The 24,536-nt window shown below is 39.8% G+C and overlaps 1 protein-coding gene across 3 annotated transcripts in view; it reads right to left on the reverse strand.

Moving 5' to 3' along the window:
- Positions 1-24,536, reverse strand: part of LOC120534490 (NACHT, LRR and PYD domains-containing protein 12-like) — a 146,654-nt gene that overhangs the window by 110,868 nt on the left and 11,250 nt on the right. Inside the window, exons 1-5 of one of the 3 annotated variants that reach the window (XR_005634765.1) lie at positions 16,558-17,295; positions 10,604-10,770; positions 10,220-10,394; positions 8,287-8,352; positions 6,474-8,199 (exon numbers count right to left, since the gene is read on the reverse strand). Coding sequence is in view for 2 of the 3 variants with exons in the window: in XM_039762088.1 (XP_039618022.1) it covers positions 6,474-8,199; positions 8,287-8,352; positions 10,220-10,394; positions 10,604-10,770; positions 16,558-16,747 (2,324 nt within the window). In the remaining variant the exon portion in view is untranslated. Of the gene's footprint in view, positions 1-6,473; positions 8,200-8,286; positions 8,353-10,219; positions 10,395-10,603; positions 10,771-16,557; positions 17,296-24,536 lie in introns of those variants that run through there. The other 2 variants (XM_039762088.1, XM_039762089.1) reach the window with 2 other exon arrangements.

The following is a 24,536-nucleotide window of genomic DNA, read 5'->3' on the forward strand; positions in this document are numbered from 1 at the left end:
TAAACCTTTCTAAAGGAAAAAATGGCACGAAAAGGACTCACATGTCTTTTACAACCAAAGATAGATAGATAGAGATTTCCCCAGAGGAAATCTGGCTTTTTCGTTCTGAACACACACCAGAATTACCAGTACAACCTGTCATTGATGTAGTTCCCAAAGTACTTGAAGGAGCAGAATACCAGAGGACTGGTGGAACAGTGTAATTGTGATCATTTATAAAGAGAATGGTGGAAATTTTAGCAGGATAAAGCTGGCATCACACACAATGAAAAATTGGGAAAGGGTTATAGAGAAAAGGCATAGGGAAGAAACCATCATAGGGGATGAGCAGTTTGGATTTGAAAAGACTGGATAAATTTTAATATCTAGAGCTAGTGGTAGCCCAAGATGAAGAATTAGATGCAGAGATAGCCAATAGAGTGCAATGTGGATTGAACAATTGGAAGAAGGAATCAGATGTATTATGTGATCAAAGAATTAAGGTTAAGGTTAAAGGTGAGTTTTTAAGATAGTGGTAAGACCAGCAATGACGTATGGAGACTTGGGCAGTAAAGTGAGTGGAAGTGTAGAAGTTGGATGTGGCAGAAATGAGAATGTTGAGATGTGCAGATTTACAAAAAAGAACAGAATAAGAAATGAGACAAACAACAAAAGTGGGAGAGATACTGTAGAAAGTAAAGGAAAGAAGGTTGAAGTGGTATAGACATGTAATGAGGAGAGACAATGAATATGTGGGCAAAAGAGTGATGGGAATGAAACCATCAAGGTGAAGAAAAAGTGAAGTAGGCTACAAAGTGGAGGTGGATGGATAAAGTAGAAGAAGATCTGAAGGATAATTGTCTGACTGGAGATAAGGTACTGGACCGAGTTGTATGGAGAAGGTTGATTAAGCACATCGACCCAGCATAGAAGTAGGAAAAGAGGAAGAGGACAAAAACTCTGAATATCAGCAAAGCACATGCTGAGTTCATGGACTATTGCAGTTTTCAATTTTCCAAGGTCATGGTTCACCTTCCCAATTTGAATGAATTTACATGAATTTCCAGTTGGACTGTCAGAGAAACACAAGGTTGCTGTTGACTTCTTACATGGTGTGCAAAAAAATTAAATAAACAAAAAAAAATCATAACATATATATTTTTGTGAAAATAAAGAGCAAATTGAGCAAATGGAATGTGTATCACTTTGCTACAAATGAAAGTTGAACACAATAATGGCATTGCTGGCTGATCAAGTTATATATTTTTTATTTTATACAATTGAAAGGGCAGGATTATGTCACAACTTGGAGAATTAAGGTAGGTTTGTTTTCTTTGAATTGTCAGATTTTTGACACTGTAAGGTGTTCATATGAAATTTCCATCTCAGAAACTCAAATATCCTGTTTGTCCAAAAGCACATGAACACAGCAAAGGCCTCCATAGCAAAGGAAAGTCACTACTCTTTTCAGGCTGCTATATTTAATCCTTGTAGTGGCACACATTAATTTCAGATCCTTGATGCTTACCTAACAAAATAGTCAATGGGTCCTCATGAGGTCCTGTGCTCCTTCAAGTCCACTGAGGTTTGCTAGTGAACAGCATCTGGTTACCTTCTCTGTATTGGGTCAAATCTCAGTCCAGCCCCTTTTTATGTGTAGCTCCTGTCTGGTGGAATGAGCAGCCCTCCTTTATCTGAACTACTGACTCTCTCAGTGTTTGAAGACTCTCTTGTTCTTTGAATATCTGTCTAACTGATAATGGTTTTGATGTTAGGCTCTTAGTAGTTAAGGAAAAGTAACTAATTGTGTTGTTCTGTTTGGTTTTTAGCTCTTCACTTGTAGTGATCAATTTTATACCCTTGTCCTGTCAGACTTGTCCTAAAATAGTCCCCCAGACCCATTCTGTAGGTCCACATTATTTTTTGTTCAACAACAACTTAGTCAAGTGTGAACGCAGAGCAAAGAAGACAGAGGAGAGCCAAGCTACATCCAGATACGAGACAAAAGGATTAGACATTGTAAAGATGAGGACAGAAAGAGTGACAAACAGGCAAAGGGACTCTGGCAGGTAAACCATCAAACGTCTTCAGGTCTGAATCTCATCAAGCAGTCTCAGTTATGGCAAAGAAATATGAATGTCCTCCATGTAAAGGTGCTACATTGCAGTAATAAACCCCATATACTGATAGCAGAGGGAATTTATATTTCTCATTTCACTGCAATTCTATAATTCAGTGGTTCTCAACCTGTGGGACGGGCCCCCTAGGGTGGCACGAAGTAACAAAAAGGGGGGCACGAAGATGTGAAAAAAAGAAAACAAGAATCAAAAATATGAAAAAAACATCTGTTGAAACCAAAACAAATGAACTTAAACTACATTCTGATACTAGAACAATAAATATAAAGTTAGATAAATGTCAATAAAAGTTAAGTAGGTATAATAAAATATACATCTACATTTCAAAAAAATGTTAGGGGGGGCGCGATTTGAAACTGTTATGAAAACTCGGGTCGTAAATACTTAAAGTTTGAGAAACGCTGCTATAATTCTTGACTGCAGATCTTTGCATCACATAGTTTCACCCAAAATGAAACCAGTAGTGAGACCCTGAGCTAAAGAACATGTCATGTGAAATTCTGGGAAAGCATACATTTTTTCTGCTAAATATTTCCATTGCATAAAAGATTTAAGTAAACATCTGTTTTCACTTCTTCAGCTTGTCATATGTCTATTTCTATCTTTCACTGATCATTTCTCATTTCAAGTCATTAGTCCATTGCTGTGGACGTAGAACTAAGGTCATCTGCCTGTCTGCGTAAATGCAAAAAATGGGATAGAATCTCTGCAGTATAGAAACTGAGGGACTGTCAGAGGTGATAACACAAGGGCTGAGCTCCTGGAAGGCTGAAAATCCACTGTGTCAGTCTTAGGGATATAGGTAGCCCTAAAGAGGGGAAACTCTGATACATCACTAAAGAAGGCCATGAGCCTCATGTATAAACAGTGCGTATGCACAGAAATGTTGCGTAAGAACTTTTCCACGTTCAAATCGCAATGTATAAGACCTACACTTGGCGTAAAGCCACGCACTTTTCCACGGTACCTCATGTCTTGTCGTCCGCAAGTTCTCCACTCGGTTTTGCAAACTGGCGGCACCCAGCGTCAAAGCAGTGCTGCTGTTCCTGTGTGGTTACTCATTATTTTCATGACGCGGCTTTATAAATACACAGAAACTAACCGCATATTGTTTATTAGTGTAATGCATCTGATTGTAATTAACTCGTAACAATATAATGGTTCAGGGAACAGCCATAGTATTCCAAATACCATAACTGCTTTAGCGTTGTTACTCTCACTTCTTCTTCTTCTTCTTCTTCTTCTTCTTCTTCTTTCAGCTCCTCCCGTTAGGAGTTGCCACAGCGGATCATCTTTGTCCATATTACTCTCACTGCACGACTCGGAGTATTTATATCACTGTATCTGAGTGTGAATCACAGCAGCAGCTGATCGGAAAGAGAATTATCGGTATACAGCTTTAAGGACACGCTGTCTTAGCCACGGCAAAATGTTTTAAAGCTTTTCCTGTACAGACCTCGCGGCTCAGAAACAGTTTCATCCCAAGAACTTTAAATGCACTCAATCAATTGCTCCTTGTAGAACTGTTTGTACTTATAAGTACAATCACCACACTGTAAACTTACACTACAGTTATAATATCTCACAACCTGGGCCACTTTATAAAGCGCGTATATACATATGATGACGATATCATTTTTAAGGTGAAATGCAGCAAAATATGTTTGTTAAATTATACAGATAAAACTTTAACTTCATTTAAATAATCTATATTCTTCACTGGGAGTGTCTTTAAGGATAGAATAATTAAACATGTACTACGAAGATATTTAAATGTTCTTTAAATATTTTGAAGAATCGGCGCTAAGCTTACAGATGGCTTAACGTCTATTACAGAGCTGATTGTGTGGCGATCGGTTACTTGGGGAAAGAAAAGCACTGACTGCAGTGATGGCTACGCCAATATATATTGAACATAAAACAGAAAGAGAAAATAACAACACAGCTAAAAACGCAGCGACAAATTTCGACAATAAATTATTTCATCGAAGTGAAACACATGTTTAATAACGTGCTTTAACTCCTATCATCATGAAAATGACATCACGTATACATCTCAGTATTTTAGTTATTCAGAGAGCTGTAATATCACGAATGTAATGGACTCTGTGTCCAGTTGGAGGAAGAGAGCCGGTTTAAGAAGCAAGTAGTGATTCACACACATAGAGCACATAGAAGATCAAATACAAAACAAAGCATTTAACGTGCTACTTTAATTACGATGTGATTTGAGAAACTGGTTAATTAAACGATTTTAAGATGAAGTTTATAATGTTCTACTAAATGACAAAGTAAACTACGTGATTAAAGTGGAAATGTCGAGAATGAAGTTGACATTTCGTGCTTTTTCCTCACTGTGTGCCTTTTTTCTCTGTACCCTAATAAACTTTCATATGACACTCAGACAGTGGGCTTACAACTCGCCTTTTCACGGCGACTTTGATATGTGACTTCTTTTTTATATCCGGCAAAGTGCGATTTTGTGAATGTGAGCTTTCAAGTTTCTCCAACACGCTATGTCACTCGATTAACTTCATTTTGTTGATTATATCACGGTTTATTTGAACAAATAGTATGTTTTTCCTTTGCCTCCACTTGGTATTCGCTGAAATTCTTATATTTTCCCCGTGCTTTTCCCATTGTCTTTTCACAGAAGGCTGCACTTAAGGGCGATTTATATTGTTTTGCATATTCAAATAGGCGTAATTCTGGGAGGATTTGGGGCGTTACATAATGCGCGTGCACGAGCGTTAGTTTTCACACTGATTGGGATTTATGTAGCGGAAGAACGTGGAAGTTGGAGTACGCACAGATTCCTGCATCTGGATTTTTCTGTGCGTAAGCACATTTCGGCTTTTGTGCTTACGCCATGTTATAGTGCGAGTTCTACGCACGGGGTTATACATGAGGCCCCATATGATGGGGTCTAGCATGGTCTTCACAGATCTATATCTGTTAAAGAGGATACAGAGAGTCATTGTCACCAGTAGAGAGAGTCTTATTTTAGAGTCTGTGCTGGTGATTAAGGGTGTACAGAAAGGAGTGGCATTGCTCCACACTTGATTATCTGTCCTTGTCCTGTCTGTCCTCTAATTGCCATTACTGGTGTGGCTCAATGAAGGCCTGAACATCTTTAAGAATGCATTGAGGGGTTAGATGCAATAGTTAAGACATTATTCATTGGTAACTCCAATCACACAAGGACATCAAAACTTTATAAATACTTAAAATGAAGTAGCAGGAATGAAACACATATGGTGACAGAGGGAGAGCTTGTTTCATGAGTTAGAAATGTGGCCAAAATAATCATCATCCACAAGTATCAGTAGGACAGATGTGAGGATTAGAGAAGTCACTAAATAAGATACTCAGTAAAGTGAAGGACTGAAGCACGTCCCCGATAAAGGAAGCTACCCTGTCCATGAAGAAGAACTGCTGTCTGGAGTTTCAGTGACTTGTCCAGCTTTGACTAATCTTTTTGAAGGACACACAGAGGTCAGAGCTTAGGCTGCTCTGTGATATCAATGAGGAGTGACTGAGATCTGTGTCACTAGACTGTTTGTCCTCTTTAACAGCTTCTTTAAGGGAAGTATTCATAAAACAAGGTGATATTGACTATGCCGTCATTTATTGCTCCAAATATTTATCATGTTTTGCTGTTTTAAAGTGTTTTCTTTGAGTTTGATTAAATGGCTGATTAAAGGTTGAGCTTTTTTTAATTATACCTAACCATTATTATTGTTTATCGCTTTGTTGTTCACAGTATCCGCTTCTGTATGTCCTCCATGACCCTGACCTTTGTCCGTTTTCTAGCTCAGCTAGTTTTTTGATCACATCACGGCTAGTAGCAGTGCTGACCTCTTGGTAGAACAATTTAACTCTTTATTAAATCCTGTCTTTATTCAAACAGGTCATACAAAGTTCCATCCTAGTTCACACAAAGGCCATAGTTCATGTGGTCATACCATGATCCTGACTCAGGTGATCTAATAGTTTAATTTGACCACTATTATTTACTTAAATAATTAAACAAAATCTGCTTCAGTTTTCCAGAAGAACACTGCACATTTTTCATTTTTAAGGAATATGACAAGCCATTAACGGACGACTAAAGCTCTGACAGACACTGGGCTCAGATTGAGAAGTGTTACTGTTCCACGGTGTTGGAAGAATCATATGATACTGGAGTAACACACCCATGTGATACATCACAGCACTGTTATCTTTTCCAAACAGGTGGAAGGAGGGATGTAGAAGATCTAATTAGTTCAGAATGCAGTAGACTGAAAAACTCAAATGAAACTGTCTTGAGTTTACAAACAATAAAACTAAACTCATGAAGGTTTTATGACTCACCTGACACTTCTGCAGCAGATGAGCCCCGGTGCCAGTCTCCTCATGCTCTCTGGAGTGAGACGTGTGCCTGACAGGTCAAGGGTCTCAAGTTCTCCACAGCAGCTGATGACAGAGCCCAACACAGCACAGTCAAGTGGAGATAAAATCATGTGATTAAAGCCCATCTTTAAATCCTTCCCAATGGCGTCTCTGATTAATTTCTCATTCTGAGTTTCAAAGAGCCATTGACACACTCGCAGAGCTTCACTTTTATCTCCACACCGTAGCGCCTTTCTAGCGTTCTTCTTCACCCACTCCAATATCTTCTTTGCCGTCATTCTCTGAAATTCTCCCAGGATTCCCCCCAGTGTTTTAAACACAGAGGACCTGGCCAGTCCTGCAATAAATTTTGTAAAAATCTCAAACCGGCCATCTTTACATGAGTCCAACTTAGCAAGGACTTCCTCCACACTCCCTGATGGATCAAGGTAGAAGGAGCAGGCAGCCATGAACTCCTGCAGGGTGAGGTGGTAGAATGTGTATGTTGTGTGCTCCAGAGTGCTTTCTCTCTGAAGGATTTCTTTTAAGAACCCTGAGAGGAACGGAGAGGCCAAGGCTGGCTGGAGACCAAAGGTGGACATCTCCATCTTGTCATAAAATACTAGAATTCTTTTGTCCACACCATAATAAGCCATCTTTCCCAGTTTGACCAAAATCCCCCGCTGGTCCTCAGTTTCTCTCCTGTGATTGGTGAGAATGTTATAAAGGAACATAACAAAGAGCTCAGTGACCGTTCTGGGGGTGGCTCCTTGCTCTTCTTCAGGTTTCATGAAATGATTCTTCAATACAGAACAGATAATCCAGCAGTATGAGGGGTTGAAACACATGGTGTACAGGATGGCGTTCTCCTCCACATATTTAAAAGCCTCAGCACCCAGATCAGTGTCACCAAAGAACTTCTTAAAGTACATCAGTCTTTGTTCAGGGAAGAACCCCAGGATCTCTGCAAAACGATCAACTCTCTCCATATCCAGGTCTTCCAGGGCTGTTGGTCTACTTGTGATCAAAACTGAACAGCCCTTCAATAATGTCCTTCTGACCAGGCTGGTGACCAGGATGTGAACAGGAAAGTAGTCGTCTGGGTTTGAGCAGAGCTTGCTCTGTGTGAAGTCCAGTTTGTGTTTGTACTCATCTAGCCCATCGAGTACAAAGAGGAGAGATTCAGGTTTCTGTAGGATTTCTTTTAGTCTGTCATCATAGAGATATTTATAGTGCCTTGCAATCAGCCTGGTCAGGGGCTGCTGTGGCTCTGTCTCTTTGTCTAGGAGATTGAGCTCCCTGAATTTAAACAGGAACACAAATGCAAACCTCTGGTAGTGAGTGCCTCTGGCCCAGTCAAACATGATCTTCTGCACCATAGTGGTTTTCCCAATTCCAGCAACCCCACTGACCACTACAATGTTAGGTGAAGACTCACTTCCTGGGCTCCTTCTAAAAAGCTGCTCAGTCCAGATGCGTTCACATTTCTCCTTTGCCCGCTCCTCCATCAGCTCTGCATGAGTCCTCCCTGTTTTCTCAAGTTCATGGTGCCTTTCATAATAGGTTCTTATGTATTGACCAATGACTATCAGCTCTGTATACTGAGCCTCAAATGCCACAGCTATGGTTTGTGAATCTTCAGGAGAAGCCTGATCCTCCAGAGTTCTTGTGGATTCATACACACCACCTCTGTGTTTCTCTTGGAGACCTGAAAGTCACAAAGGGAACAAGTGAGAAAACTGAAGAGAATAGTGGACAAGCCTATACAGCCTGATACAGGAGACTAGTGGAATACCTTTAATGTGAGCCTTAATGGGAGGACACTGGAGACTGGCATGAATCTTCACTAAGAGGTCTGGTCCTAAAAAAGGGAGATATGCATTAGGAATTGTAACTTAGATGATGTCACACACATGCGAATAGGAGGCAGCTGAAGGGCTTAAAGAATAAGGGTAACACATCTGGCCAGGGGGTGACAGGGTACACTAACTCTCTTTCGAAGTCCCCTGTAGACCTTTCCCGGGAAATCCCACTAGGAACCACTGCTTCAACTCGGGACACGTCACTTCCGGTCCCAAGGACGACATCACTTCTGGTCCCAGCCCAGAAGATGGCATCACTTCCCCAGACCTCCTATAAACCCTCACTCCCTTCCTCTGGAATTCATTTCTGTTCTGGACACAGTCTTGTAAACTACTCTGGTCTTACAATTCTTTACTTTTGTATCCGATGTGACAGTGAGGCTCTTCTCCACCTCTCCAACCCTCAGGTACGACTCCAGACACTGGATAAAAGTCCAAGACTTTTTATTAATTAAGAATAATGTGCACAAAGCACCCTCCACACTACTCATAAATTAAATCCACAACAACACTATTCTCTCCTCCTCGCCCAGACACTTCGCCCCTCTACCTCCCAGCTCAGCTCAGTGTCAGGGCTTCCCCACAATCCTTTTATAGACGCTGTCCCGGAGGTGTTCCTGCCCAATCAGTCCACAGTTCCTTATTCCTTCCGGGTCAGGGTAAACAGTCCTTTTCTTCAACCCGGGAGCACGTCGTTCCTTCCTGTCAGGTGACCATGACATACTCCCGGGTTACAGGGCACATAAGAGCCCACAAACCCCCCTACAGCGACTCCTGGTGGACCCCAAGGTATCCAGAAGGGCTGTGTATAAACACTACATAGTCCATGAGGCCCTGCTGGAACTCGGGGCACAATCCTGCTGTCGGGAGAGCTCCTCCTGGCGGCCTGGGGGTGAGGGCCAGAGCACGAAGCCGGCAGTCCTCCACACCAGGAACATATTATATGGGTGGCTGCCCCAAACCTTTCCCATGTCTGATGTCTCTTCTTGTTACAATGCTTTATAAACTATAACACTGAATGTGTTCCTTGCCTAAATATTAGATATTGGCACTGACATGTAACTCTCTATGGCCACAATGTGGGGCATATTGACATGTGGGAAATTTTCCCCCAGAAAGGGGAGGTCTTCTAGCAATGTAGGGTGGTAAAGCACCTTGCAGCAGCACAGCAATCTTTCAATTCACAATCTTCAAGGTCAGCAGTATAGCATCATTACATCCACCCAGTCCTCAGAGGAGGTCAGACTCACCAGAAGAATTAAGGGACGGAGCTTTGTAAGGGATGTGGCCTAAATAGTAACAGGCAGAGCAACAGTAATATGGTGATAGTGGGGAAAACAGCAACTCAACATGAACAGATCAGAAGAAGAAGAAATGTCCTCTGGATTTGAGACCAATGAAAGAACAAAGTTTGGAAAAGCAAAAATCTTTGCTAAAATATATGAATAAGAAAAATGGGTATGAACCTGAAGAAGGATGTGAAGTCAGGTACATTGAGGACAATAAACCCTGTGTCTTTTAGCCTGTAGGCTCCAGGCCAAAAGTCTGAAAAGACTTTGTGGCAGCAGAAGAGAAAACATTTTAAGCGCAAAATTTGACTAGAAACACCAAACAGCAGCAGCACATCACTTTCAGAATAGTTAGTGTGACTCGCGACCCCCTGTTATGGACCTGAAAAGAGAAGCTGGAGAGAGAGCCAGAGGTGGGGCCATAAAACAAGTATCTAGTTTTATTGAGGGAACCTGCCAGCTTTGTGTAGAGAGGCTCACACTTGTACACATTACAGGTGGATTGCATTGTGTTCCTGTATTCTCCCTCTGTTTTGTCCATTGCTCATCTGAACACTTTGTGACTCTATTAACTCACCCCCATCTGACACCTCCTTCAGTATTCGTGGCAGGTTTGGTGATGGAAATCTCACAAGTTCTTCAGCCAGTGCCTTCCACAGGGCCTCCAGTATCACTCTGTCCATCTTCATTATGTCACTGATAAAGGACTCCACACCTTCTGTCCCCTCAGACTCTTCTTTGACTTTGAATCTCTGAAAGACAAGAAACAAACTTATTTTTAAGACATGAGCAATGGCGAGATGAGCCTTAAGTGTGACATGATGAACTCTCAATAACACTGAGATCTGTTAATGCAGGATTAATCCAACTCCATGAATGTTGAAAATACCACTAAGCTCTCACTCTCTGCTCTCTTCCTTGTGTCTACTTTTTCTCATCAGTCACACGGAGACTCTCCTACCTTGGCCTCATCATTGGTGAGCATGTTCTTGGTGACTAGGTTTTGCAGTATACTTGTGATGTCATATTCAATCACATAGGCCAGGTAGGGTCTGTAATACTCTGTGATCTTGAGGAGGTCCTCATGATGAAATGTTTTAATTGTATCACAAAACTTCTTTATCAAACCTACAGAGACAGAGAAAAAGATGATAAATGAGTAATGAAGGACATGTGGAGACACAAAATTTAATCAGTCTGACTACAGGCAAATGAATAAAACAAACACATTATTCTGTACATTAACTATTGACATAGAGAGTTTTAACAGATGCCGCATACAGTGGGATAGAGGATTAGGAAATTAAACAAACTCTCCCAAAATTCTAGTTTGTAATTAAAATGTCATTGAATTCAACTTCAAGGTGAACAGTACAATGAGATTCTTACTTGCATTTTTCCTCAGAACAGTCATAATAATACAATATCAACCAAAGGCACATACAATTATACAAAGAATGAACATGCATACGCACACACATTTATATTCAATATGTGCAGTACGAGATAGGGACTGTAGGTTTGTTCTTAAGTTGAATTTGCATGTAAGTCGGAACAAGTACATTATTTTAATAAATGCTATTGTTGAACGACTGTAACCAAGTGCTCTGCCAATGAATGATGGCGTTTCACCTCTCTCTGACCTTTTTATTATTTCTACTTTATTTTCCATGGTTATGGTTTTTCTCTTCTTTACTGTATCACCAGCACTTGCCTCAGAGTTGTGTTTCAGAGACATTGTTGAAGAGTGAAGACAAAAGGTTAAGTTGAGCTCTTCTGCACAGCACTGTACACGCTATCACAGCAGGAAGGCACCTGTCGTCAACACGTCTGATGTACTGACGAGAGACAACTTCCTGCTATGTATGTAACAGTACAAGCAGGCTCGCCCACCACACAGTCACCTCCACTACGGTATGCTGTCTGCAGTGTCCACCCACTGAGAATGAACAGGGTGTGGCCAAAGGCGGGCAGTGAATCATCCACCACCGCCCCCAATCAACAGGCAGCCACCCAAGGCACACTACGATGCTGACCCCCGCCACCCTGTTCACCCTCAATGGCCTCCGTTCAACCACAACCGGGTAATCACCAGCTACCCATTGAGAACGAATGGGGCAGCCATGTGTTTAACGAACCGCCCTATCAAGCCTCCGTCTTGCACATGAGTGGTAGCTGTGGCCCCGGTGACTATGGACCCCAGGTCACCGCTTGCCGCCCACTGTGAATGAATGGGGTGCCGGAGCTGCCCAAGGGATACTACACTGCGCGAGCAGCGAAATCGCCCCCCTCCAGCCTCCGTCTAGCCACCGCTTGCAGCATCCCCAGGCTGAAGATGACGGAGCGGCAGTTACTGAGGCGCTTGCGTTGCGTCCCCCATACAGATGAAGGAGCAGCTGCGGCCCCGTTCGTAAGTCGTATGTTGGATGTCCGTAACTTGGGGACTACCTGTATATTGTATTTATGTGTACTGAATATGCAATTTTTTATCACATCTCCATGTAAAATGCCTTCAATTGTAAGAAGCATAATTATTTTTTGTGTGTAAAATAGGTTGAATATACAATGAGCTGATAATTAACACTAGATACAGGCAGCATGTAATTTACGTAAAGTGTTATATTGCTTACTGTATCTCTTTTGTGGATGTACTTAATGTAGTAAGTTGCTACAGTTCAAGCAAATCACTTTAGCACAATTGACTTCACAGAAGAACCATTAAGCATTTTCAGCAACAGCACTCGCTGCATTGTAAAACACAGGGGTTTTTTTTAAACGTTTTGATCTGATGACCCAAATAACCATGTTTGTATAATCCTGGGACCCAAGAAGAGGTTTGACATCATGATAACTGAGCCATTCACAGACAAAAACAATGGCCATACAATAAAAAAAAATGCACACACAAAAAATATTAGATGACTAAAGTGGAAAACATATATTGTTAATAAAACAATAACTCTCATTCAGCACCACCACCACAGTAAATATTTAGTGTAAGCTTTCCTAAAACAGTGAGAAATAAAGTCACTATAACAGGTAGCAAAGATATGCAGATATTACTTATGAAAGGACAGTGTGAATAATGGCCACTTAACTTAGTCACTTGAGCCATGGTGCTGGGAAAGGAATAAAGTACTCAAAAAAATGAATGCACTTTATTATCTCGTCTTTAATAAAAATAATTTTTTAAAAAGTAGTATTTTTAAACGGGATCACAATTAAAGTATTCTTCTAAATGAGTTGGCAAATTGTTCAGCATATCCCTGTTATATTTTAACTGAGCATTAAAACATGAGTCTTGTAGTTATATTATGCCTAAAGAAAATAATGCACTATTTGTATTTTATGAAGGCGACATGATCCATTTTGATGAAGAATTTAGTGAATAATCCAGGTTGAAATTTTAATTCTTCCGTCTTACTTTGTGGTGAATCCCAAGTACTCCACTCTGCAGCTTGTCCCACTCTTCTCAGTGGTCCAACAAACATGTCCTTCACACTACCAAGAGACTGAGATTTATCAAAGCACTTTAAAATATTGTGATGAGATGGAATGAATCTTTGCTAAGGCAGGTTAAGTTTAATACAAAATCTTCTCTGCATGTCTGCTACTGATTTAGTTTCAATGTATGCTGTGATACTGAATGTGCAATGTGGCATTGACCGATTGTCCAAGGCCACTATAACTGCATTTAGCATGCACAATTTGGATTTATTTACTTACTTCCTACAGAATGCAGAGCTATAGCGTGTCTTTATGTGAAAACAGCAGTGTCAGATATTGGGTGTGGTAGGGTAGGATCGTGAATGCACCTGAGAGAATGAAACTGAATAAAAAAAAAACAAAGAGAACCTTTACAAGTGTCATACATTTACACCAGCTGTGACAGACTGAAATCAAATGTATGTTTTTATTCTAAAATAGTAAGAATAAAAGCAGGTCACTTCTCAAAACAGACTTATCAGGGATCGAACCCGTGAGGTTTTGATTAGCAGTCAACAGTTGATACCGTTGCGTCACGAAGCAGTCGTAGCAAATGCATGTCAATGTCACACCCTAATGCGAGTTCTTTTTCTGCAGTTATATTTTTAAATAAAAGCGCACTTGTTCTGTTATATTTGTATCCTTTTATGAAAGTGTTTCTTTGATATTTGGACTTCAGGCATCAAACATTATAAACTTCATGTCTTCATTTTATCAATTATTACTAAAACATGAAAAACGTTTCTTTTTTAACGATGTGTTCACATAGATCGTTGTAGACACGGAACACACATGAAATGCATGTGTTCCAAATAACGATATAGTATTTATAAAAGGTGTGATTTTGCTTGACTTCTCACTCTATACAACTCCAAGCAGCTGACACTCAGGTAAACAGACTTCAGCTGAGAAAACTGTGCACTGGTGGGGGATGTGATAGCAGACTGCTTGCTGCTTGCTGCTTATCAACACATTTTTAAGGACAAAAGACGCTGACGGAGAGGTGAGAAGCGATTTAAGGTGGGACGGATCTACGAGTTTTTTTGTAAGTTCTGGTAATTCCAGTGTTAATGGAAGAGTTGTATTACTGGAGTTTACCATGTATCTGTGTGCTCATTGGTGTAAATTAAATGCTTTCTAGCTATTTTATGTAAATGAACTTAAGTGATAAAACACTGCTCTGACAGTTTTAGGCAGATTTACTATGCTCACATTGTGACGTATCATCAATTAGTGTCATAAAAAGGACATCCATTATGGATTTCATTTATAACGATGACTCAAGACTATTCTTTATCTGCAGTACTAAGTATTTTCCACAGCAGGTGTTAACAGCGAATTTAATGATGGAGCTGACATTGTGATTGACCACACTGTCAGAGGTGAAAATAAGGTCAAGAAGGAGAATAAAGCTACTATTACAAATGCATTGGCTAATTGGATCAAAAACTGAATGTCTAAGAGAAAAGCCCAAAAGGCCTTTGAAAAAGCTCCACAGCAATGATCACTGGTTACCCAGGCCTCAGCCAGCTGATGAACAAGATGACCATTCATTGATATTGAAAGTAAAAAATCAGTTAGTACACAGCACAGAAAGGTTAGGAACCACTTGGTGATAGGAAAGAACTTCCAGTAATTAGGAAAAGAAGAATCAAGAGAATAAAATGAGTGGCCAGCGCTAACATGGCAGGAATTGTAAAGATGTGAGAGGAATAGTAGAGCAGTCTGGTAGAGAAAAGAGATTTACAGACAAAGGAAATGAATTGAGAGAATCAATGAATGAGATGAAGAAATGAAAGGAAAAGAATACTTTATGAAAACATAAGTAGAAAAGCATTAGGGGAGTGAGACAGCAGAGATCTCGGTAAGGCTCATGGCTTACAGCAGAACCTTCTATACAGATCTCAGCAGTGCTTACAGTTAAACGGGCTCTGTTGAATCTTCTTCTTCTTTCGGCTGCTCCCGTTAGGGATTGCCACATCGGATCATGTTGTTGTCCACATATTGATTTGGCAAAATTTTACACCAGATGCCCTTCTTGTTGGATGTTGTTCTAAAATCCTAACACATCACCCAGTGGTGAGCAGCTGCTCCACTTCAGGCTTGTCTCTGACCCAGTGTACACAGCCTTTGGTTTTCAACCTAGTCTATTATTCTTTGCTCTGTAAGTCTGACATCTTCTACCTCATTGGCTTCATGGGATGGAAATTGCAGTGGGCAGGCATATAGCTGTTTTTTCAGAATTGTGAACTCCATAATAGAGTCAGTGCACTCAATTCAATTACTGTACATGGTTACAAGAGGCCTGAAGGATGCTTAAAAGCAGTAGGTGTGAGAGGCAGGAACCAATCTGGAATGGAGTACAAGTCCAGTGCTGAAACTAGTCAAATCATACATGTTCAGTCTTACTGGGCCAGCTTAGCATCCTGAGACAACAACTTTATTTTAATTTTAATTTCTCCCTGCTCTTTGTAATTAATATAATCTAATAAACATGGAAACAATATTGAAACAAGAAACAGTTAGTGGAAAAAACAAATAAATAAATAGAACAATGCCCTTAAATGCAGAAAGTTAGTTTATTTTCATGTGAGGACAAAGGGTAACATTTCAAAATTTACACAATTTTCACAAAACGGTAACCAATGTGCTTGAAACTGTCATTGCCAGTTTGGGAATTTTGCAGTGCAAAGACATGCTTCTCATAATTTAAAACCTGCTATCAGTATATGTGCATAAACTACCAATGCAAACAAATATGTATGTATTAATTAAAGAGTATGATCAAAAAGTTAACCTTTTGTATACAGTTTAAAAAGAAAGGTTGACATCATTAAAAAAGCATAATCACAACTTGAAGATCCACACATTTGTAAAGTAAATAATAACTGAAGACAGCCATCAAAAATGCACCTCCATCATGGACCTGAAACAAATCTGGAGTGAAGACACTTGACATCTAAAGCTCACCATGTTCTCCTGCAACCCCACTGAGTTCTGATTCACTATCACTATCAGCTCTATTGTGATGTCCAGGTTGTGCCGAATCTGATAGAGAGAAGTCATCTGCTGATTTGTAATAATTTCCTGGCTCCACCTCGCCATCCATCCATCCATTTATTAATCCATCTGTCCATTTCTGAAAACTGCTTATCCAGAGCATGATTGCTATGGATTATTTGAATTTCCCCTTGGGATTAATAAAGTATCTATCTATCTATCTATCTATCTATCTATCTATCTATCTATCTATCTATCTATCTATCTATCTATCAGTAGATCTAGAGTATCTGGTGCCTACCTCAGCAAGGTCCTGGTGCAAAGCAGTTACAATTCCTGGATATGGTGCCAGTCGATTACAGGATGAACACACACATGCTCAAACAAACATTAAACATATCCATTATTCCATCTTATTAATCCGCTTACCCTGAGCAGGATCATGGGAAGCTGATGCCCATCCCAGCAAGCATGGCATGCAAGACAGGAACAATCCCTGGACAGGGCGACAGTTCATTGCTGAGTGAAAACATACACACACACACATAAACACACATGCACGCACACACACACTAGACATTACCATCAGACAGGAGTTATTACCTACAATTGCATTCATCGTCCTTTTAGCTATTGACTGATCAAACTAATCCTGAAAACACAATAAAATCATATAATAAAACATACAATTAAAATAGAATACAATCAAAAATAATATAATAGAAAATATAAAGGTGCCGTTAAAAGTAAGTGTGGAGCAATGATCAAAACATAACCTCATTTTCACCTCTAGCCATGAATTTCATTTAAATATGATCCCACTGTCTTTATATAAGTACTATATGATTGGTGGTGTGCTGCCTTGTGAATATCACTAAAATAAATACAATTGAAATGCCATACCAAACTACAAATGCTGCTGATTCTTAACAAACAGATTTTAACATGGGACTTTGATGTAGTTTCGTGCTATGCCTACTTCTGTTTAGACTTCATCCACAAAAGACATTTGCTGAAATCTGCACCATTCTACTAGTTCACCTTACAGCAGATTTAATTAATCACACCACTTACTGCATATTTCAGAAGGATCTGTCATTTATTTAAGTACAGCAGTTTTAAATTTAAAGAAGAAAATGGCAAAGGAAAAGCATAGTGAATCAAAATCCTCAAACGTGGATGCGTGGTACAGGAGGAGTAGACAATGAATTTAATACTCCTACACTGACAGACTCTAGGCACAAATCTCTTCAACACACACATTTTATTTCCAAGTGGGGAAGCACTTTTCCTTCATTCCCCACAGCAGAGCAGTACAATACCACTACACAGCACAAACGCACCAATAAACACAGTCTTTTCCTTCTTACTCTTCCCCATTCCACCTCCACTCCTCCTCTGACAAGCTTTGTCTCTCTCCCTTATAACTCTGCCTCCTCGAGTGAAGTGAGGTGGCACCTTTTAGGCTGCACCTACAGTAGGAGAACTTCAGGTGGCTCATCAGCATTATCTGAGTACTCCCTGGTGTGGTGGAAACCCAAAGTAGGACACTACAGCATTCCTTGGCAGCCCCCACAGAGCCCAATAGGGCTGCAACTCCTGTGGAGCCCTGCGGGAATCCAAAGTGCCGCTGCAACCCAAGGGGACTGCCACCAAGCACTGTGCCCTGTGCATATCTGTTCCCCCAGTCCTTCCTTTACAATTTCCTCCCAGATGGAAAAGGACCCCGGTCATTTGTCACACGTTTGCCTCTGATCCTTAAATCCCATCTGTATGTCATTCTGGGGCAATAGGCACTTTAATCACATGTTCTGGGAGTACCGTGTCAGAAATACCTTTTGGTTCTAGGGCTTTTTTCTATCTTTCATTTTTACTCTCAGTTCTTCTCTCACCTCATTATTTTTTCTTGTTTATTTATTATTATCTTTCTTCCTTCTCACTAAATCTTCTGCAACACATTCTCCATCCTTCCTGCTAAATCTGTTTTAATAAGCTATTGGAAATCCACAAACTCTCTGTCAGTTTCAATCTGGAAAGCATCTTTTCTTAATTTAACTCAATTAAAGCAATCAGCAGCAGGGGTTAATGGGACTAACATAAAACTGGCAGCACTGGGTCAAATTCATTCAGAGCAAGTTTTCTCATGGCTCTCACAGCTGATCAAGAAAGTATCTCAAGGATGCTGGGGACTACTGCAGTTGGCTTGACTGCCACTCTTATTTGTCAGTTAGATAGAGAGCACTTTATTTGTCTATAAAGGGTTTATTTATAGAAGCTCAATAAATAAACAAAGGTAACCACATAGGCAAACAAAGAAATACATACATAAATATTATGATAACAAACAACAGCCACCTTCTCAAATACACACAAGAATAACTAAAGAGAAAGCAAAACTTCTAATTTGTCTAAAGGTAAAATGAGCAGTCATAATATTAGTGGGAATATATGCAGGGCATATTCCTTTTGCTGTAAATGTAAATATGCCCCCATCACATTTCTTGACACACTTCTGCCAAATAATTCATTGGCTGAAAGATAGGATATCCAGCTTTGTTCATAATGGCACTCAGTTTTGTTTAAATTCTCTCTTTTGCTAGATCCTCCAGGTGGTCCAGAGTGTGTTCCATAAGTGACCCTGCCTTTTTAATAACCTTGTTGATTCGTTGGGCCTCTCTTGATATACAGGATGGGCCATTTATATGGACACACCTTAATAAAATGGGAATGGTTGGTGATATTAACTTCCTGTTTGTGGCACATTAGTATATGTGAGGGGAGAAACTTTTCAAGATGGGTGGTGACCATGGTAGCCATTTAGAAGTCGGCCATTTTGGATCCAACTTTTGTTTTTCAATAGGAAGAGGGTCATGTGACACATCAAACTTATTGGGAATTTCACAAGAAAAACAATGGTGTGCTTGGTTTTAACGTAACTTTATTCTTTCATGAGTTATTTACAAGTTTCTGACCACTTATAAAATGTGTTCAATGTGCTGCCCATTATGTTGGATTGTCAATGCAACCCTCTTCTCCCACTCTTCACACACTGATAGCAACACCGCAGGAGAAATGCTAGCACAGGCTTCCAGTATCCGTAGTTTCAGGTGCTGCACATCTCGTATTTTCACAGCATAGACAATTGCCTTCAGATGACCCCAAAGATAAAAGTCTAAGGGGTCAGATCAGGAGACCTTGGGGCCATTCAACTGGCCCATGACAACCAATCCACTTTCCAGGAAACTGTTCATCTAGGAATGCTCGGACCTGACACCCATAATGTGGTGGTGCACCATCTTGCTGGAAAAACTCAGGGAACGTGCCAGCTTCAGTGCATAAAGAGGGAAACACATCATCATGTAGCAATTTCGCATATCCAGTGGCCTTGAGGTTTCCATTGATGAAGAATGGCCCCACTATCTTTGTACCCCATATACCACACCATACCATCAATTTTTTGTTCCAACAGTCTTGGAGGGATCTATCCAATGTGGGTTAGTGTCAGACCAATAGCGGTGGTTTTGTTTGTTAACTTCACCATTCACATAAAAGTTTGCCTCATCACTGAACAAAATCTTCTGCGTAAACTGAGGGTCCTGTTCCAATTTTTGTTTTGCCCATTCTGCAAATTCAGTGCCTGATCTGGGTCATCCTTGTTGAGATGCTGCAGTAGCTGGAGTTTGTAAGGGTGCCATTTGTGAGTAGCTAATATCCGGCGAAGGGATGTTCGACTAATGCCACTCTCCAGTGACATGCGGCGAGTGCTACGCTGTGGGCTCTTGCTGAATGAAGCTAGGACAGCCACTGATGTTTCTTCATTAGTGACAGTTTTCATGCATCCACATTTTGGCAAATCCAACACTGAACCAGTTTCACAAACTTAGCAAGCAGTTTGCTAACTGTAGCATGGGAGATGGGTGGTCTCGTAGGGTGTCTTGCATTGAAATCTGCTGCAATGACCCGGTTACTGCATTCACCAGACATCAACACAATTTCTATCTGCTCCTCACGTGTTAACCTCTGCGACATGTCAATGGCTGTAAACAAAGAGAAACTTGTAAATAACTCATGAAAGAATAAAGTTACGTTAAAACCAAGCACACCATTGTTTTTCTTGTGAAATTCCCAATAAGTTTGATGTGTCACATGACCCTCTTCCTATTGAAAAAACAAAAGTTGGATCCAAAATGGCCAACTTCTAAATGGCCACCATGGTCACTACCCATCTTTAAAAGTTTCCCCCCTCACATATACTAATGTGCCACAAACAGGAAGTTAATATCACCAACCATTTCCATTTTATTAAGGTGTATCCATATAAATGGTCCACCCTGTATATACATACCAAGAAATGTATACATATACTAGGAGTTTAACACCTGCTCACTTCACTCGCCAAACCCCGCTGGCTTGCGCTACACGCCAGCCACTTCATGTCTCTGCCCGTCGCATTGTGAAGAGGGGGACTGAATGCACCCCATAGAGACACAGTCACTCCTCCGAAACCCCCTCTTAAACGATGATGCAATAGGAAACAAATGCAGTTTTTTTTTTACCTCCTCTTTGCTCAATCAGCTGCTAGCTTCTTGCTGCTGCCATGCTGCGTGATCTGCATCTTGTGCGGCACTTTGAACATTTAAAAGCCTGTACAGCAGCTGTCCTACTCTTTGTCTTTTGGGCGTGGTTAAATCTTTTGTCATAAAGTCTTGTCTCGCGGGACATGAGTTCTTGATATTTTTTAGTTTATAATTTAAAAAAATGAGAATCTGAAAATCTAACAACATCACAATAGTTTGATAAATTCTGAAAAGAATGATACCAAACATATATATGTAGGATTTAAAATAAGCCTGATTTAAGAACAAAAAAACATGACATTAAAACGTGACATAAAATCGTTACACTTTTAGGCTTAGGATTTTATATAAATAGAGTAGATATATATAAATGCATTTATTGTGAACACAGTGAACGTGGCCCCTCCTCCAAAACCACCTCTTAAACAGTGTGAGGTTTTGGAGAAACAAACAAAGCTTTTCATTTCCTCTTTGCCAGGTCAGCTGCTAGCCTGCTGCTGTTCAGCGTGATCTGCATCTTGCATGGGGCATCGAAGATTTAAAAGTTTGCAATGCGGCTGTCCTTCCTTCTCACTGCTCTGCTCCAGTCGGGGCTCTGCACCCCTTTGAGGAGGAGGATTTTGTGTTCTTTTGATCGAGAGGCGGAGCAATGACGAACCGGTTTGAAAATGGGCCCAGATTGTACCTGAAAGAGACTTGTGTTTGTTCCACCAGTATTCTAATAGAGTTTCTGTCTCTTCAAGTGACAAGTGGTACCAGAACTGGTTGCACAGATGGATCCTGACAACAATGTGTTTCTTGAGGCAAAGCGGAATGTGCTTGTCACGTTTGGGTCACAAAGTTGCACAGGGTTTGAAGAGATAGAAACTTTATTTGAACACTAATTATATCTCATGTTTTTTAGCTCTGGTTATTGGCTTATGAACTACTTTTCTACTCTTTGACCAATGATGCTAGCTACACGTCCTGAACTTTTTTATTTAATTATTGTCTAACAATATTCTAACAGCACTATTTCATCTTTTGATCTCATTCAATCTCAAAACTGCAGTCTCCCTGTGCCAGCAGTACACCTACAGCCTGCACTTTCAAAAAGGCCAAGGAACCATACAAATTCCTGGATCAAAAATAAAAAACTATTTTAAAGATTTATTATTAATTATGTTGGACAGACTGCTGTTTCTGTTATCGGTCCCCAGAAGATGTCACCAAAATAGGTGATTGTTCTTTGGAGACTATGGGGATCTGCTTTGAGTTGTGTGATATTGTAGTAGAGAGCGGAGTGATCTCAAAGTGTCCACATGGTCATGCTTACCTCTGTCATTGACTTTGGGGCTAAATGAACATAGATGAGATTAACCAGACAGTAAAGCTCGGTGCCACTAGCTGTGATGGTTGGAGGAGGATTTGAATCTTTAAATCCAAATGCAGTAGGACACCAAAAAACAAGATGAAATGAGAAGACATCAGTAATCCGAATAATCAGTGATAAATGACACAGGCTAGAGCTGGTTTGGAAAAGACAAGAAATAAGAACTTGTAGAAATAAGTCTGTGATTTGTTATTTCTTCACCAAAAAATATTACTGATAAATATAGTGCCTTACAAATGTATTCAGGTACACATAATTTATGAAACAGACATTCAAATTATAATATGTGTGTTTCAAATGTCAAGCAGAGATATAGCTCGTGCCTCATCTATGGCTCATTCCTGCCTCATGCCTGAAGTTGTCTGGCCCCCAGTAACCCTGAATTGGACTGAGCAAGAAAGAAAATATTTTATGTTTGTTTATTTTTATTTTGTTAGATCTGTTTCATTCTTATTTTTTCTTTGGACAGTCCCTACAATTGATATACATCCCTTTATCCATGGAGCTGTCACATATGACACCAATGCTTGAGGCTCTCTTTTACGAATCCTCCAGCCATCTACCCATTTTCTAAAGTTTCATTTTCTGTTACAGTCACACAGGCATCAATCCTAAATTTCAAACATGAATCACAAGATATGATTTTCTACACACCTACTGTATATACCGAATGGATTTAGAAGTCACCAAACCCCAGTCACCGACACTAACATGGGAGAGGTCAGAGGTAACTGAAGTAACTTGAGAGAAACCAAATTAAATGGAGAGAACATGGAAACAATCATATCATGTAGCCCAGTTTCAGTAATTGCATTTCAAGATTTTATTACCTGACACAGAACAACGTGAAACAAGAGATTTCTTAAGAGGACTGATTATTTTTTATCTGTCCCACAAACATAAATCAGAAACAAAGAAAATATCAGAGCTAATCAGTGAAATTAACAGAATATATTAAAAACATGCCAATTGTCCAAATGAGGCACTTCATAGGAAAAGACAGGCTTTGCATTCAGAACTCAACCTCTTGACAACAAAAGAAACAGAGCAACTCATTTTTAAATCATGACATCATTACTATGAACATGGAGAGAAAGCTAACAAGATCTTAGCTCAATAAATCCAAAAGCAGGAAGTTGACAACGCAATCACAGCAATTATCAACACAATTCATTGACCATAAAAAAATAATGAACACATTTAGAGACTACTATAAGGCCTTATATTCTACTGAGTTTAAAGAAGACAAGACACAACCTAACACATTTTTGGATGCAGATACCACAACTAGATACTCTCAGTGCAGAAGAATTGGACAAACCTCTAGAACTATGAGAATTACTAGATGCTATGAACTCACTTCAGAGCGGGAAATCAACAGGCCCTGATGGTTACTGTGGCAAATGTTATAAAAAAAAATCACAATTAAGTTAGCTTCCCTTTTACTGGCAACATTTACAGAAGCTAGAGACAATAAAATTCTACCTCAAACTTTTCGCCAAGCATTAATTACCATGTTTCCTAAGCAAAATAAGGACTTATTACAATGTGCATCATACAGACCAATCTCACTTCTAAAAACTTCTGAATGTTAAGATACTCTCCAAACTCCTTGCCAGTAGGACTGAGAAAGTTCTTCCTTCGATAATATCGGTCTCAGAATTCATTTGAATTAAAGTGTGCTGTTTCCAATTAACTTTCAAACATACAATATTAGATTGGACGCCTTCCCTTTTAACACCGCAGATCAGTTTAAATACCTAGTGGTAAACGTAAAGCTCTTTATCAACAAAATTTTGCTGTTTACTTGGAAAAACTTAAGCAAGACTTGCACAAATGGTCTACCCTTCATCTCACTTTAGCTGTAAGAATTAGTGTTGTTAAGATGAATATCCTTCCTGTGCTTCTTTTTCTATTTCAAAGCATTCCAATATACATCAACAAATCATTTTTTAAGAAGTTAGATTCAATCATAACCTAATTTATTTGGAATTCAAACATCCACGCATTCCAAAGGGCGACCCTACAAAAACCTAAGGCAGAAGGTGGCATGGCTCTACCTAACTTTAAGTTATATTTCTGGGTGGCAAATATACAAGCTAAAAATATCTGGACATGGACACAAATGGATGAACAGACACAGGCTTGGTCCACAATAGAAATAAAATCCTGCAGCACTTCTTTATATTCCTTGCTTTGTACCCCAGTAAATACAAGCTACTACCAATATACTAATAACCTAATTATGATTCATTCACTCAGAATAGGGAACCAGTGTAGGAAGTAATTTAAGATAGACAATCTTTTATCTGTGGCAACACTGCACAATAACTACCTTTTTCTTCCCTCGAAAAAGTATGCAGCTTTCATTGTCTAGAAAACATTCGGGATTAAATCACTTAGAGATTTGTACATAGACATCGTTTTCGCATCCTATGAAATTTAACCTTCCAGCAACA

The sequence above is a fragment of the Polypterus senegalus genome, chromosome 8 (genome assembly GCF_016835505.1).
Source record: "Polypterus senegalus isolate Bchr_013 chromosome 8, ASM1683550v1, whole genome shotgun sequence".
Classification (NCBI taxonomy): domain Eukaryota; kingdom Metazoa; phylum Chordata; class Cladistia; order Polypteriformes; family Polypteridae; genus Polypterus; species Polypterus senegalus.